Source organism: Vespa mandarinia, chromosome 19 (assembly GCF_050613455.1).
Source record: "Vespa mandarinia isolate Hongniang chromosome 19, ASM5061345v1, whole genome shotgun sequence".
NCBI lineage: Eukaryota > Metazoa > Arthropoda > Insecta > Hymenoptera > Vespidae > Vespa > Vespa mandarinia.
Window position 1 is genome coordinate 1,802,084 of NC_140828.1, and position 12,333 is coordinate 1,814,416.

At 34.1% G+C, this 12,333-nt stretch overlaps 2 protein-coding genes across 10 annotated transcripts in view; one reads left to right on the forward strand and one right to left on the reverse strand.

Moving 5' to 3' along the window:
- Positions 1 to 798: 798 nt before the first annotated feature.
- Positions 799 to 7,220, reverse strand: LOC118447977 (uncharacterized). 8 transcript variants are annotated; one of them, XM_085662708.1, is made up of 8 exons: positions 7,042 to 7,213; positions 6,765 to 6,859; positions 5,376 to 5,454; positions 3,909 to 4,272; positions 3,433 to 3,823; positions 2,032 to 2,423; positions 1,440 to 1,724; positions 799 to 1,305 (listed from the first exon to the last, which is right to left on the reverse strand). In XM_085662708.1, exons 4-8 carry the CDS (start codon positions 4,248 to 4,250, stop codon positions 1,117 to 1,119), a joined length of 1,599 nt encoding a protein of 532 aa, XP_085518834.1. In that variant the 5' UTR covers positions 4,251 to 4,272; positions 5,376 to 5,454; positions 6,765 to 6,859; positions 7,042 to 7,213; the 3' UTR covers positions 799 to 1,116. The 8 variants fall into 8 exon arrangements, with proteins under 8 accessions (XP_085518834.1, XP_035736505.1, XP_035736501.1 ...); XM_035880612.2 differs by lacking the exon at positions 5,376 to 5,454 and having other exon boundaries at positions 1,440 to 1,682; positions 7,042 to 7,220; XM_035880608.2 differs by lacking the exon at positions 5,376 to 5,454.
- A 2,887-nt stretch (positions 7,221 to 10,107) lies between these two features.
- LOC118447975 (uncharacterized) overlaps positions 10,108 to 12,333 on the forward strand; it is a 148,229-nt gene continuing 146,003 nt past the window's right edge. Inside the window, exon 1 of one of the 2 annotated variants that reach the window (XM_035880591.2) lies at positions 10,108 to 10,778. In XM_035880591.2, coding sequence (XP_035736484.1) covers positions 10,601 to 10,778 — 178 coding nt within the window. In that variant the 5' untranslated portion in view covers positions 10,108 to 10,600. The remainder of the gene's footprint in view (positions 10,779 to 12,333) is intronic. The other variant, XM_035880594.2, reaches the window with a different exon arrangement.

Below are 12,333 nucleotides of genomic sequence, written 5' to 3' on the forward strand. Positions count from 1 at the left end.
CTTTCTCTCTTTTTTGCAAAACTAGGTGGGAAAAGTGCTTTTTTTATATTTATCGTAATATTTGCAAATTTAGTTGATATTTTTTCTTTTTCTATTTCTTTCTGTTTTTTTTTCTTTTTTTTTTTCTTTTTTTTTCTTTTTTTTTTTTTTTTTACAAGATCTAAGAATTCATTAATTGATTAATTAATTATGCTTCTCTCGTAATTGTGTATCTGGTAAAAGAGGCAATTTTTTTTTATTTTTTATTTTTTTTTCAATCTTTTTCTTTGATTTTCTTTTTAATGGGATATAGGATATAACTATTTACTCTGTGCAGATTTGTCGTACGATAGAAAAAATTAGATTTATGATTTTATTCATTATACATATATATATATAAACAATTATATTTGATATATTACATATATATATATATATATATTTATATATATATACATATATACATATATATATATATATTATATATATATATATATATATATGTATGTATATGGGAGCCTGATAGTTGGAATCTACGGCTATATCATTTCTTTTATACACGTTGTACATAAATATTGTACAAAGTGATACAAACAAAAAAAAAAGAACAAACAGCAAGATAAAACACAACATGGATCATAATGTTACCATTTTATTATATAAACGTACATACACAAGCAGTCAAGTAAAATAGAATGCTTCGAAAAACGATATATATATATATATATATCTATCGTATATATACATATATATATATACATATATATATATATATATATATATATATATATATATATATAACATAAAAAGTGAATTTCATTTTGACCAGATTGTATTATTCAGTATATCAATTTTATGATGATTGTATAAAAATTCTTTTTAAAAAAGATAACATCGAATGAATGAATTGAATGAACTAACAAATTATATCCAAGGTTATAGATGTATTTGTGAATCCTTTGTATTTTTTTTCTTTTTTTTTTCCTTTCTTTTTATTTTTTTTTTTTTCTTTTCTTTTCTTTTCTGAAAAAGAAAAAGAAATATACTAAACGATTGTATGTGGCAGTGATCCCTTTTCGAAAAGTTTTCTCTTAATATAATCGATATTAATCGAGGAAATTCTTTCGAAGGGAAAATTTAAACGACTAAATTCATTTCCTCTTGTTGTTCAGTATGACCGAGTAAAAATGGCCAATTCCTGTTCGATATCCTTTCAAGTTCACCACGTAAAAGCCTTAATAGATCGTCGATGCATTTGACCTCGTGTATATCCTGTCTCAATTTCGTTGCGTCCGACGATAAATCAAGCAACTTCTCTTCCTCGTACTAAGTAATGAGAATATCAAAGGATCATTGATTAAAAGAATGAATGAATGAAAGAAAAAAATGAAAGAAGAAAGAAAGAAAGAAAGAAAGAAAGAAAGAAAGAAAAACAGAAAGGATAATTACGATTATCATACCTCAAAGTCCTTTCTAAGTTCACAAATATCCTTGAAGATATCCTTACTCGCATCCTGAAGTTTCTCGACACGTTTTCGAAGATAATGGACAGATTTCTCTGGTTCTCCAAGTACAGGTGGTACATTTCCATCGGTCTCGATGGTAAGTGCCAATCTTGTTAAATGATCGTGAGAAGAGCTTTTGTCGCAGAAACGATCGTCGTCCAAAAGGATCCGAGCCCTTTCTGGATTACTTTCGAGTTCCTGCAGGATCGATACAACTTCGTTTATCGCTGTAGATCGTACCTACGGAAAGAGATAAGTAACAAAAAAAAAAAAAAAAAAAAAAAAAAAAAAAAAAAAAAAAAAAACAAAGAACAATAATTATTTTCACACACATTTAAATTTATTTAATATATTAATATCGATTTTTCGAAATAGTCACGAAATTATTATTACTATTATTATTTATTATTTTTAGTATTGTTATCATCATCATTATTATTATTATTATTTGTTTCTTTCTTTTCTCTACGTACTTCTTTTTATTTATTTATATTTTTCTTCTTTTTCCAGAGGATCGTATCATTCTCGATAAAAATAGAGGACGTACCTGGACAAAGTCACTGGCACAATCACCGCTGGATGTCAGAGCGAGTTCGTCACAGAGATAAAGTGGATTCATTTGTGTCTCACTTTGTGTTTCGGAACTCCAATCGTTACTTTGAATACCAGAAGTATCTTCGACAGATGATCGACGCGTTGGTTGTTGTTTCTTTAAATCGTCCCAGGTAACACTTAGCCCTTCGTAACTCGATCTATTACTATTGATCGTATCCGTTATCGAACATTTCGAAGCTTCGGTCGATTGCATCCTCTTGAGCACGGCGTCATCCCGAAGGATGTCCGTCGTATTAACGTCGACGTTAGATTTATTCCTCATATTTATTTGAATTTCTTCATTATCCTCGAATGACTCGAGTAGAGCTCTTAAACGTGAATCACCTAAAATAATAAAATTCATTTTTGTTAAAAAGATCTTTTGTCAAATTCAATCGTTTATATAAGAAGATAGATTTATGTATAAATAATTTATTAAAAAGGATGTATCCTTTTTTTTTCTTCTTTATATATATATATAAATATATATATATATGTGACTATAATAATGAAAGCGGTCTAAGTCATATAATTCTTGTTTCGAGATATTTATAGGATTACATTTGAAAAAATTAAAAAATATTTTTATATTATATAACATTTCAATTTCAAATTTTATTAATCTTAAATTAATGAAAAATTTCTTTTATGAATTGTGAAATTTTATCAATCTCAAACGAAAGTATTATTTTATAAAGTTTGAATTGACTTTAGAACGCTTCCCATAATTATAGGTACATATCTTTTTATATATATATATTTTTTTTTCTTTTTTTTTTTTTTTATTTTTTTTTTCGTATAAAGAGAAAACAATATAGATGGTTGATTAAATCTGACATAAAACCAATGTCAGGATGTATCGTTTTATTCGAAGAGTCATTCGTGAGAGATAAAAATAGATTTCAACGTGTGTCAGAGAGAAAGAGGAAGAGAAAGAGGGGGGGAGAGAAAGAGAAAGAGAGAGAGAGTCTACGCCGAGTATCGGTAAAATGGTTGAAGTTTTATTGGGGTCAAGAGTCACGTTCAGAAATCGCGCGTCCTAGTTTATACGTTTATCTCTTCGTCCTGAAGAACGAATTATATATATATATATTTTTTCTTTTTTCTATCTTTTTATATATTTAAAATTAATTCCTCTAATGAGAATTTCGTATATCTTTTTAATAATAGTTTTTTTTTCTCTTCTTTCTCTTTCTCTCCCTTTTCTCCTCTCCCCTTCCCGTTTCTTTTCTATCTTTTTTTATTTTTTTTTCTTTTTTCTTTTTTTGTTTTGTAGATTTTCAACTACCGAAGAAGGAAGTGCTTCTTTTTTTTTTTTTTTTAATGTAAATGATAACGAAGAACGGATAAGTACCAATTTGTTTCGAATCGATGAGATAATTCAATCGTCTTTTGGTTAGCCTTGTTTTACGTGCATTTTCATTTTCAGAAGTGAACCGAGATATCGAGAGAAATCGCGGGGACGGAATTAAAATCCGATATTCCTCGCATCTCACCAATCTTTCTGGAGTATAACACATGGCTCGTGATTGTTGAATTATCGGTTCACCGCCTGCTAATTCATCGTGGAAATCATTATCCTTTGTTGGGTTTATTGTTGTTGTCATTGCTGCTCCTGGTGTTCCTGCTGTCGTTGCTGCAGTTGCTGCTGCTGTCGTCGTCGTCGTCGTCGTCGTCGTCATCGTCATCGTCGTCGTCGTCGTCATCGTTGTCATCATCATCGTCGTTCTTGTTGTTGTTATACCCTATGAGAAAAAAGAGAAAAACGATTTTTCCAAAAGCAAATTATTTAACGATTATAATTAAAACTATTAAGGTTTCGAAACGAACCGGATTATTAATGCGAGCATCGTTTTCAATAAAATCGATGCCCAATTCCTTAGGACGAGTTAAATTGGAGAGTTCTATTTTTTCAGAGGTTTCATCCTCTTCAGAATTTTTCGAATAATCAGATGCGAAGGTGTAAGCGTCGGCCTCGTCAGAATCAATACAGGATAACATAGAAGTTGACGAGTTCGAGGAACGACAATCTTTACTCACATTTATTGCCATGGAAGAATTATATTCAACGTCACCAACGAACCAACCAAATTCATCTTCCTCGTTTGATAGTGATCGATCGATCCTAGCAGTTCCACCACCAGTTAATCTTCCATTTAGATAGAACATCATTAACGATGATGCCGATCGCAAACTGTTAAAACAATTTATAGATTGATTATTAATCACTATCTTCTTGATCACTATCTTTTCTTAGTTCCGTTGTTGCATTAATTTTAAATATATTTTAATATATTCTATTTCTCTCTTTTCTCCCCCTTTTTTCCCCCTTTTTTTTCCTTTTTTTTTTTTGATCGGAATCAAGGTTATTAACATTGATTAAATTAATTTATTAAGATTAAATCATTTTTAATCGTACTCATTATGTATGTATTTGTGTACCTAATTTCTTCAACGAGAGTTTTATCGGAACCGACACTACGCGTAAACGAGGAGAAGAAGATACCAAGTGATTTTGTTGAAAGTTAATATAAACGTCATTTGACGTAACGCAGACACACACTTTTTATTAAAAGTTTCGAAGAACGAGAAGAATGGTAAGATGTTTCGCGACGAAAACGTTAAAACGGTCAAACTGGATACGTGGAAAGTTGGCTTGGTCAATGCGAGCGGATTTAAAACACTTGTACCGCTTCTGCGGCGACATCGAACAGTCGTGAGTCTTAAAGAAAAATCGTACGGCTATGTTGGCAAAGCCATTTTTGTCTTCTTTTGTTTTTTTCTTTGTTTTTTTTTTCTTTTTTCTTTTTAACAACCCTCTCTAAATGTCACCAAGAAACGCTTGATTTTTCTCAATCGTATTTACGTACGCTCGTATATTCGCTTAAACATTTAACACGATCGACGTTCATTTTTGACTTTTTTTTTTTTTTACTTTTTTAGAAAAATATTTTATCGTTCGTTTTATTCATTCGTTCATTCGTTCGTTCGTTCGTTCGTTCGTTTATTTATTTATTTGTTTGTTCGTTTATTTATTTATTTGTTTGTCCATTTCTTTTTTTTCTTTCATTTATATCGTTTATATCGACACTTCGAAGCTAAACGCGTCGTCGATCTTGTCGTCATCGTCATCGTCGTCAAACTGGCAAAGCGTTAGCCACTTTTATTATACACGACCATTGCTTGTCGTCATAGTGATGCTAATTTCATTAACCCACCGATTCTCTCCCTCGTTGCTTCCCGTTTAGAAATCCGATCTCTCTCTCTCTCTCTCACTCTCTCTCCTCTCTTTCCTACCTTTGAAATATTCCGGATCAAATTAACCAGCTGGCCGTTGATTTATAAGTTCACCGTCGATCAACGAACTCTCGAACTTCTTAAATTGAAAGAAGAGAAGAAGAAGACAAAAAATAAAAAAGCAAGTAAAGAATCAAAGAAAAAACAAAAAAAGAAAAGAGAGAAAACGAAGAAGAAAAAGAAGGGATACACCGAAGATTCATTCAAAAGTGAAAGAGAAAGACACACGCAAGAAGACAGAAGAACGATACTTTCGAAGTACTTTTAAATACTGTACGATTCTGTAAAGTATCTCTCTTTACTTTTTCCTTTTTCTTTTTTTCTCTCTCTCTCTCTTTCTCTCTCTCCTTTTTCCTTCCTTCTTTCCCCTCTTTACTCTTTTCTTTTCCAATCACCAAAATAATTATTTTCTTTAGGATAAGATCAGTTGGAAAATACAATTAATATTGATCCAATAACAATCAAGCATTTGTTGTTATTCCAACGAAGACCTCGAAAACAATAACAATAACAAAGTCCATTGCGTATTATTTATATATATATATATATATATATATATATATATATATATATATCAATTTCTATAGTTTTCTCTTGTGTTGCATTCGAGACACATGATTGTCTGCCTTAGCGATAAACTCTATGACCCGTTCCCTCTGTCCCTCCCTTCCCCATGTCTCCTCTTTCCTCCCTGTGCCCTCCCCCTCTTCCCCCTTATCACATACCGAGTGATAAATCTCGCTGACTCAAAGCCGGATCGACTAGATCCTCCACGTTTGGCAGACACGGTATTTATTTCGCAGTAGCAGCCTCTCGCTACGTTCGAAGTCAATGAGAGCAAACAATATCCTCTCTCGCTGTATATCTGATATATGCAATATATATATATATATGTGTGTGTGTGTATGTGTATGTATATATATATATATATATATGTATATTCTATAATCTAGCATGTTGTAAGTGGTTGGGTTAGCAACGATGTATCAACTTCTGCTTGCTGCTTCTCCCTTTTTTTTTTCTCTCTTCTCTCTCACCCCCTCGCTCCGTTTTACCTCCCTTCTCGTTCTCTTTCACTTTTATCCTTTTGTCAAGAGAAAGACACGATATTATATTTGGTAGATCTATTTTAAATAGTCGCTACGTCGTTCGTCTTATTTATTTCCGGACGCTTCGAACGCTTCATTTTTATATCGTTTAACATATACGTTCTAATCGATCAATCAACGACGTCTGTATTGTTTCGAAAGTGTTTTTTCCTCGATTTGTTTATCGATCGGATCCGCGCGATAACGGAGGATCGATTTAGATTATCGATTAGAAAATATGGAGAGTATTTAAAAAGGAATTTAAAAATTAAAATCGTACATAAGTACAATATATACGTACGTTCGCTTATACGAAGGTTGAACTTTGACCTCCTCCTCTTCCTCCTCCTCCTCCTCCTCCTTCTCCTCCTAGCACGAACGATCTTCCGTTTAAGGCTGTTTAAACAAGTAAGAGAAAGAGAGATAGATAGATAGATAGAGATAGAGAGAAAGAGGAAGAGATAGAAAGAGAGAGAGATAGAGATAGAAAGAGAAAGAGAGAAAGAGAGAGAGAGAGGAAACGATTTATTCACTCGGCATGTCCGAGGGAGCCTCGTTATCTCTCTTCTTACACGTACCGTCGCGAAATTTCCGTTTAAACCGACAAAGACTAATTTTATCGAGGAACGATTAGCAAAGACCTAAGCTATCGTAACTTGGTCCGCCTACTCTAACTACTCTACTAACTTCACATATCGTTCGTTCTTCGTTCGTCGTAAAAAGATCCCTCATGATTCAGACTCGACTTGATTGTCGATATGAATCGTCACGTGATCACTCCCAGACTAATACCTACCGATATACTTATTTTCACGTTAACACGCATTTCTTTTCTTCTCTCTCTCTCTCTCTCTCTCTCTCTCTCTCTCTCTCTCTCTCTCTTTCTTTCTGTCTATCTCTTTTCTTTCCATTTTTCTTTTTTCTTTTTTTTTTTTCGCCTTAGTTCCTCAATTCTTTACTGCATTTTATTTTCGCAAGCATTTATTCTCTTTTTTTTTTTTTCCTTTTTTCTTTCCTTCTCTTTTTTCATTTTAATCAGGCTCTCGTAATGCTTTCGTAATACGATACTTTTTGCTGTTTGTTGTTCTTTCAATTGCGTCACGTATGTTCGATCGATCTTTAATTCATCGAAATAATTAACTACTCGCAATCGTTACATTACGATATTCGCTAATATGTGAATTTATGTCCAACATGACAATGAATTTGGGGAATCGTATTCAAGGATTTCAATGTACGACGAGATATATAAATTTATATTATATAAATTTAATTTAATATCTAATCTGAAAGATATATCATTTTTGTTTATATATTTGATATTATATATGATCGAATTAGGATGGTGTATATATATATAATATATATATATTTTGTTGTTGTTTTGTAATCGATTTTTCTTTTTTTTTTTTAATGTAAGTCAACAAAAACATTTTCTATCGCCTAAATTTGTCAGCAAGTGACGATGATAAACGTGCGCCAGTGTTTCTAATTGATATTCCACCTAAATAAAAATGTATGGAAAGTAAGAATGTGATCTGTGTACTTTGAATCGTTAGTAAGTATGTTAATTAATTATAATGAAATTAATTCAATGATCCTCTTTGTTAATCCGTATTCGATTATTACAGATAAACGATTGTGGCGGGAAATACAAGATTAGCCTCTAGAGCGCCATCAAGCGGATTTCCGCGAGTCGTTTGATAAACGTTATAATAGTTGTATCGGATTTTGCTGTTTTTCTAATAGTCAGCCTGTGGTCTAGGGGTACGATTCACCACCGTCTAACCAGAACATGGATTCTGTCGGGTATTCGAGACTACATGCTGATTTTCATTTTTTCCGAGAGATTTTTTCGGTCAAAGGTCAGCAGTTTCGGTTCTAACGCATACGGATCAAGGGGACGAATTTTAGGAACCCTCTTAATAGGAATATTCATGAATATGACGTAGAACGGCCTTGATCACTGATAAAAAATGTGCAACGAATCGATGATAACGTTATCATCGTTGCCGTGTTGCTTGATTGCGTCGACGACACTCGTATACGTCGAGTGCAGGTGTTACGAATGTGTTTTCGTGTATATTCGAATGCATTCGAATGCTAGACGATCTATATACGATGTTTCTAATCTCCTTCTATTTTTTCTCCCTCTCCCTCTCTCTCTCTCTCTCTCTATCTTTTTCTTTCTCTTTATTTCTATCTTTTTCGCTCCTCATTCATTCTTGAGAGTTTCAACAAGAAGAGAGAGAAAGAAAGAGAGAGAGAGAGAGAAAGAGAATGGGGGGATTAAATTTAAAATTCATATCTCCGCGGCGTAGCCTATATTATTTTTTTTTTCTTTTTTTTTTTTTTCCATCAACCTAGCAGGCTCATGTCTATGTACATGAAATTCTTTTTTTTTTCGACCTAAGCGTTTTCATAAAATTTTCAAGTGTTTTCAATTCATAAGAGATCATCCGAAGATATATAATAATTTAGATAAAAATTAATTTAAAGATACTTGGAATAACTCGGATCGTTTCATTTTCTTCTTCTTCTTCTTCTTCTATTTCTTCTTTTTTTTTTTTTTTTTTTTTTTCTTTTTCCCTTGGACCAGGATTTAGATCAAAGAGACATCTCGTTACTTGACCTTGGTTTATCGAGAGATTACGTCAGTTACGATAAGACCAGCTATTAAACTCGTTTACTTCAGAGAAACCGCAGAGTGTTTCGTTTCGCAATGACCATGGAATGTTACGTAAAGATACCGGATAAAAAGGTTTCCTTGTTTGCAAAAAAAAAAAGAAAAAGAGAGAGAGAGAGAGGGGAGAGAAGAAAGATACGATAAAAAATCCTTCAGCTTTTTCAAGATCCTATCCTATTGTAATTCAGAAATTATAAAGAAGCTTTCAATCTTTTCGATGAAATATCGCGGGAATATTCAAAAATAAAAAAAAGATGTCGTCCACATTCCTTGCGCAGACGCATGATATATATATATATATATATATATATATATGTATATACATATGTATAGAAAATAGAGAGAGAAAGAGGGAGAGAGAGAGAGAGAGAATGAGGGAAGAGGGGTGGTATGATGTAGGCGTAGGAAGAGGGTGGAAAAGGGGGTGAGAGCGTTTTCCAGCTAACGGATCGATATGGAACACGAGAGTGCGCGAAGAAGACCAACCACATAGTAGTCGTTGGTGTCGTAGTCGTTGTGTTTGTCTGTGACGGTCATCGAGTACGAAGCGAGTAGATCGACAATAGTGAATTTCTCGATAGAGAGAGAGAGGTAAAGAGAAAGAGAGAGAGAGAGAGAGAGAGAGAGAGAGAGAGAGAGGAGGAGGAGGAGGGATAGAGAGGTAGATATACGTGTGTCCGTACACGTATCCGTTCATCCCTTGCGCGTTCAACCCCGCGGAAGCAGGACTGTTAGTAGTAGAAATATCAGAGCAGCACCGGCGCCTTCAGTCGTGCCACCACCATTACCACCAACCACCACTACCGCCGTCGCCACCACCACCACCACCACCACCACCACCACCACCACCACCACCACCACCACCACCACCACCACCACCACCTCCACCACCGGCAGCATCGTCGTTCCCTTTGCGACCTGCTCCGGTTCGTAGCGTGAGAAACGCGCGCGGACTCTCGCGCTGCGTTCCATGAGAGTAACTCGGCTACTCCAGATCCGTTTGAGAAGTGTAGAAATCGTGTGAGAGGAATAACTTAATCGTGTCCTCCTATTCATCCTCTCATCTTTTCCTCCATTTCGTTATCGTCGTGATCGGTTCGTTCACCGAGTGACTTTCTGTCTCTCTCTCTCTCTCTCTCTCTCCCCCTTTCTCTCTTCCTCTCTCTCTCTTTCTCTGTCTTTCTCTCTCTCTCTCTTTCTCTTTATCTATCTCTCTCGAGGTTATGTCTACCTTTTACCCAAAGAGTACTCAACATCACAGTAGTAGTAATAGTAATAGTAATCGTAGTAATACTACCAACGTGTATCCTTGTGCTACCGGGAGTGCCGGCAAAGAAGACATAAAGTGTTCCAGTCTTCTTTCATATTAAGGAACATAGATCTAAGAAAATTAACGTAGAATTATTATACGGAGGGAAAAGTGGAGGAGACATCGTGCAGAAGAGAACGACATGTCCGCGATGTCGCGGGGTCCGCCCCGCGCTCGCGGACCCACGCGGCGTATCAAGAGGACGACGCCTCTTCCTGGAGGACTCGCCAATAATATTATCAACCAGATTTCATTCGTACTTCTGGTTATCCTGCTTACTATACTCGCGCCCTCCGTCGTTGCTGAGAAAAGCAAAGAATGTAAGTCCTATTACTATCTTTCTTATTTCTTTTTCTTTTTTCTTTTCTTTTTTCTCTTTTCCTTTTTATTTTCTTTTGATTTTTCTTTTCGTCTTTTTCCATTCCTTTTCTTTCTTTCTTTCTTTCTTTCTTTCCTTTCATTTAATTCCTTCTTCCGCTATTTCTGTTAGTTTTTTTTCCTTTTGTCGTCATCGTCATCGTCTTCGTCGTCGTCGTCTTTGTCGTCGTCGTTGTTATTGTTGTTGTTGTTATTGTTATTATTATTATTATTATCGCAGTCGTCTTGATTATATCTTTTTTTTCTTCTTCTTCTTTCTTCTTTCTATTTTCTATATGCCTTTTTGCAATAATTTTCGGCGCCAATCCATGATAAAATCATCAAGATCTGATCCTGCGTACTCACAATTTCGATTCAACGTTTCTCGAGCATGCTCTTTTACTATTCCTATGTAATTCATTCCTATACGTATGTATCTCTATTTATATACATATGTTGTATATACGTACATACGCGTTCTGTACGCGAATGAAAATCTTTCTCGCGGCTCCTGACACGATCGATGTCCGGTCTCTCTCTTTACGCGTCGAGAGTGAGCGCGAATCGGACGGCCGCGTGCCGGTAAAAGCGAGAACGTTCTTAACCACCGTGATATTTTATCGAATAGAGTCATCTTTATTATTCTTAGAACTATGCAATTTATTCTTCTATAAATTTTTCTATTCTTCTATAAATATATATATATATATATATATATATATATAAATATATATATATATATAATAATGTAATAGAACGTAATAGAAAATAATGCAATGATATTATAATTATATAAAAAATTATATTTGTAAAGGATCATTGCGATTAGAAAAGGATAGAGATGGGCGTTATATTAAAATCTAAAAATTTCAATAATTTATTGATAATACAATTTAATGTTCTTCAAAGATTATAGATTATTTATTAGATTAATTACTAGAAAGGAGATACAGTATATGATTATTGGTTAAGATCTTGTGAATGACCGTATAGTTTCATTTGAAAATCATGGTAATCATGGCAAAGTTACCAGAACAACGTTAATTGTTTGCACCAGTGGCAGGTACGAAGATAATCGTCCACGATTGTTCTCCATCTCTCTCTCTCTCTCTCTCTCTCTCTCTCTCTCTCTCTCTCTCTCTCTCTCTCTCTCTTGTAGTTATTGCTCTACGAGTGGAACACAGCGAACGTAGTGTGGTCCGATAAACGAAGCTAATTACGACAGTCAAATTAGCCTCGGAATACGTCCTGCTGTGGTGTTTCGCAAATCGTACGAACACGATCGATCGACGACTGATTCAAGTATAAAAAACAAAAAAAAAAAAGAAGAAAAAAAAGAAAAAGAAAAGAAAAAGAAACACAACAACCGTTAGTAGAGAAATCTTACATCTTTTTTTATGTTGCTTTTTTTTCCTTTGGTTTTTCTTCTCTCTCTCTCTCTCTCTCTCTCTCTCTCTCTCTCTCTCTCTATCTCTCTATCTTTCTATCTCTCTCTCTTTAGAAACGATATATTTTAAA

Bases quoted from the DNA above. Each gene is read 5' to 3' on its own strand.
- LOC118447977 (XM_035880608.2), bottom strand. From the start codon at position 4,250: ATGATGTTCTATCTAAATGGAAGATTAACTGGTGGTGGAACTGCTAGG. The intron at 3,824-3,908 runs GTTCGTTTCGAA...TTTTTCTCATAG, and splicing joins ATGCTCGCATTAATAATCCG to GGTATAACAACAACAAGAAC. The intron at 2,424-3,432 runs GTACTTATCCGT...TTATTATTTTAG, and splicing joins CATCGATTCGAAACAAATTG to GTGATTCACGTTTAAGAGCT.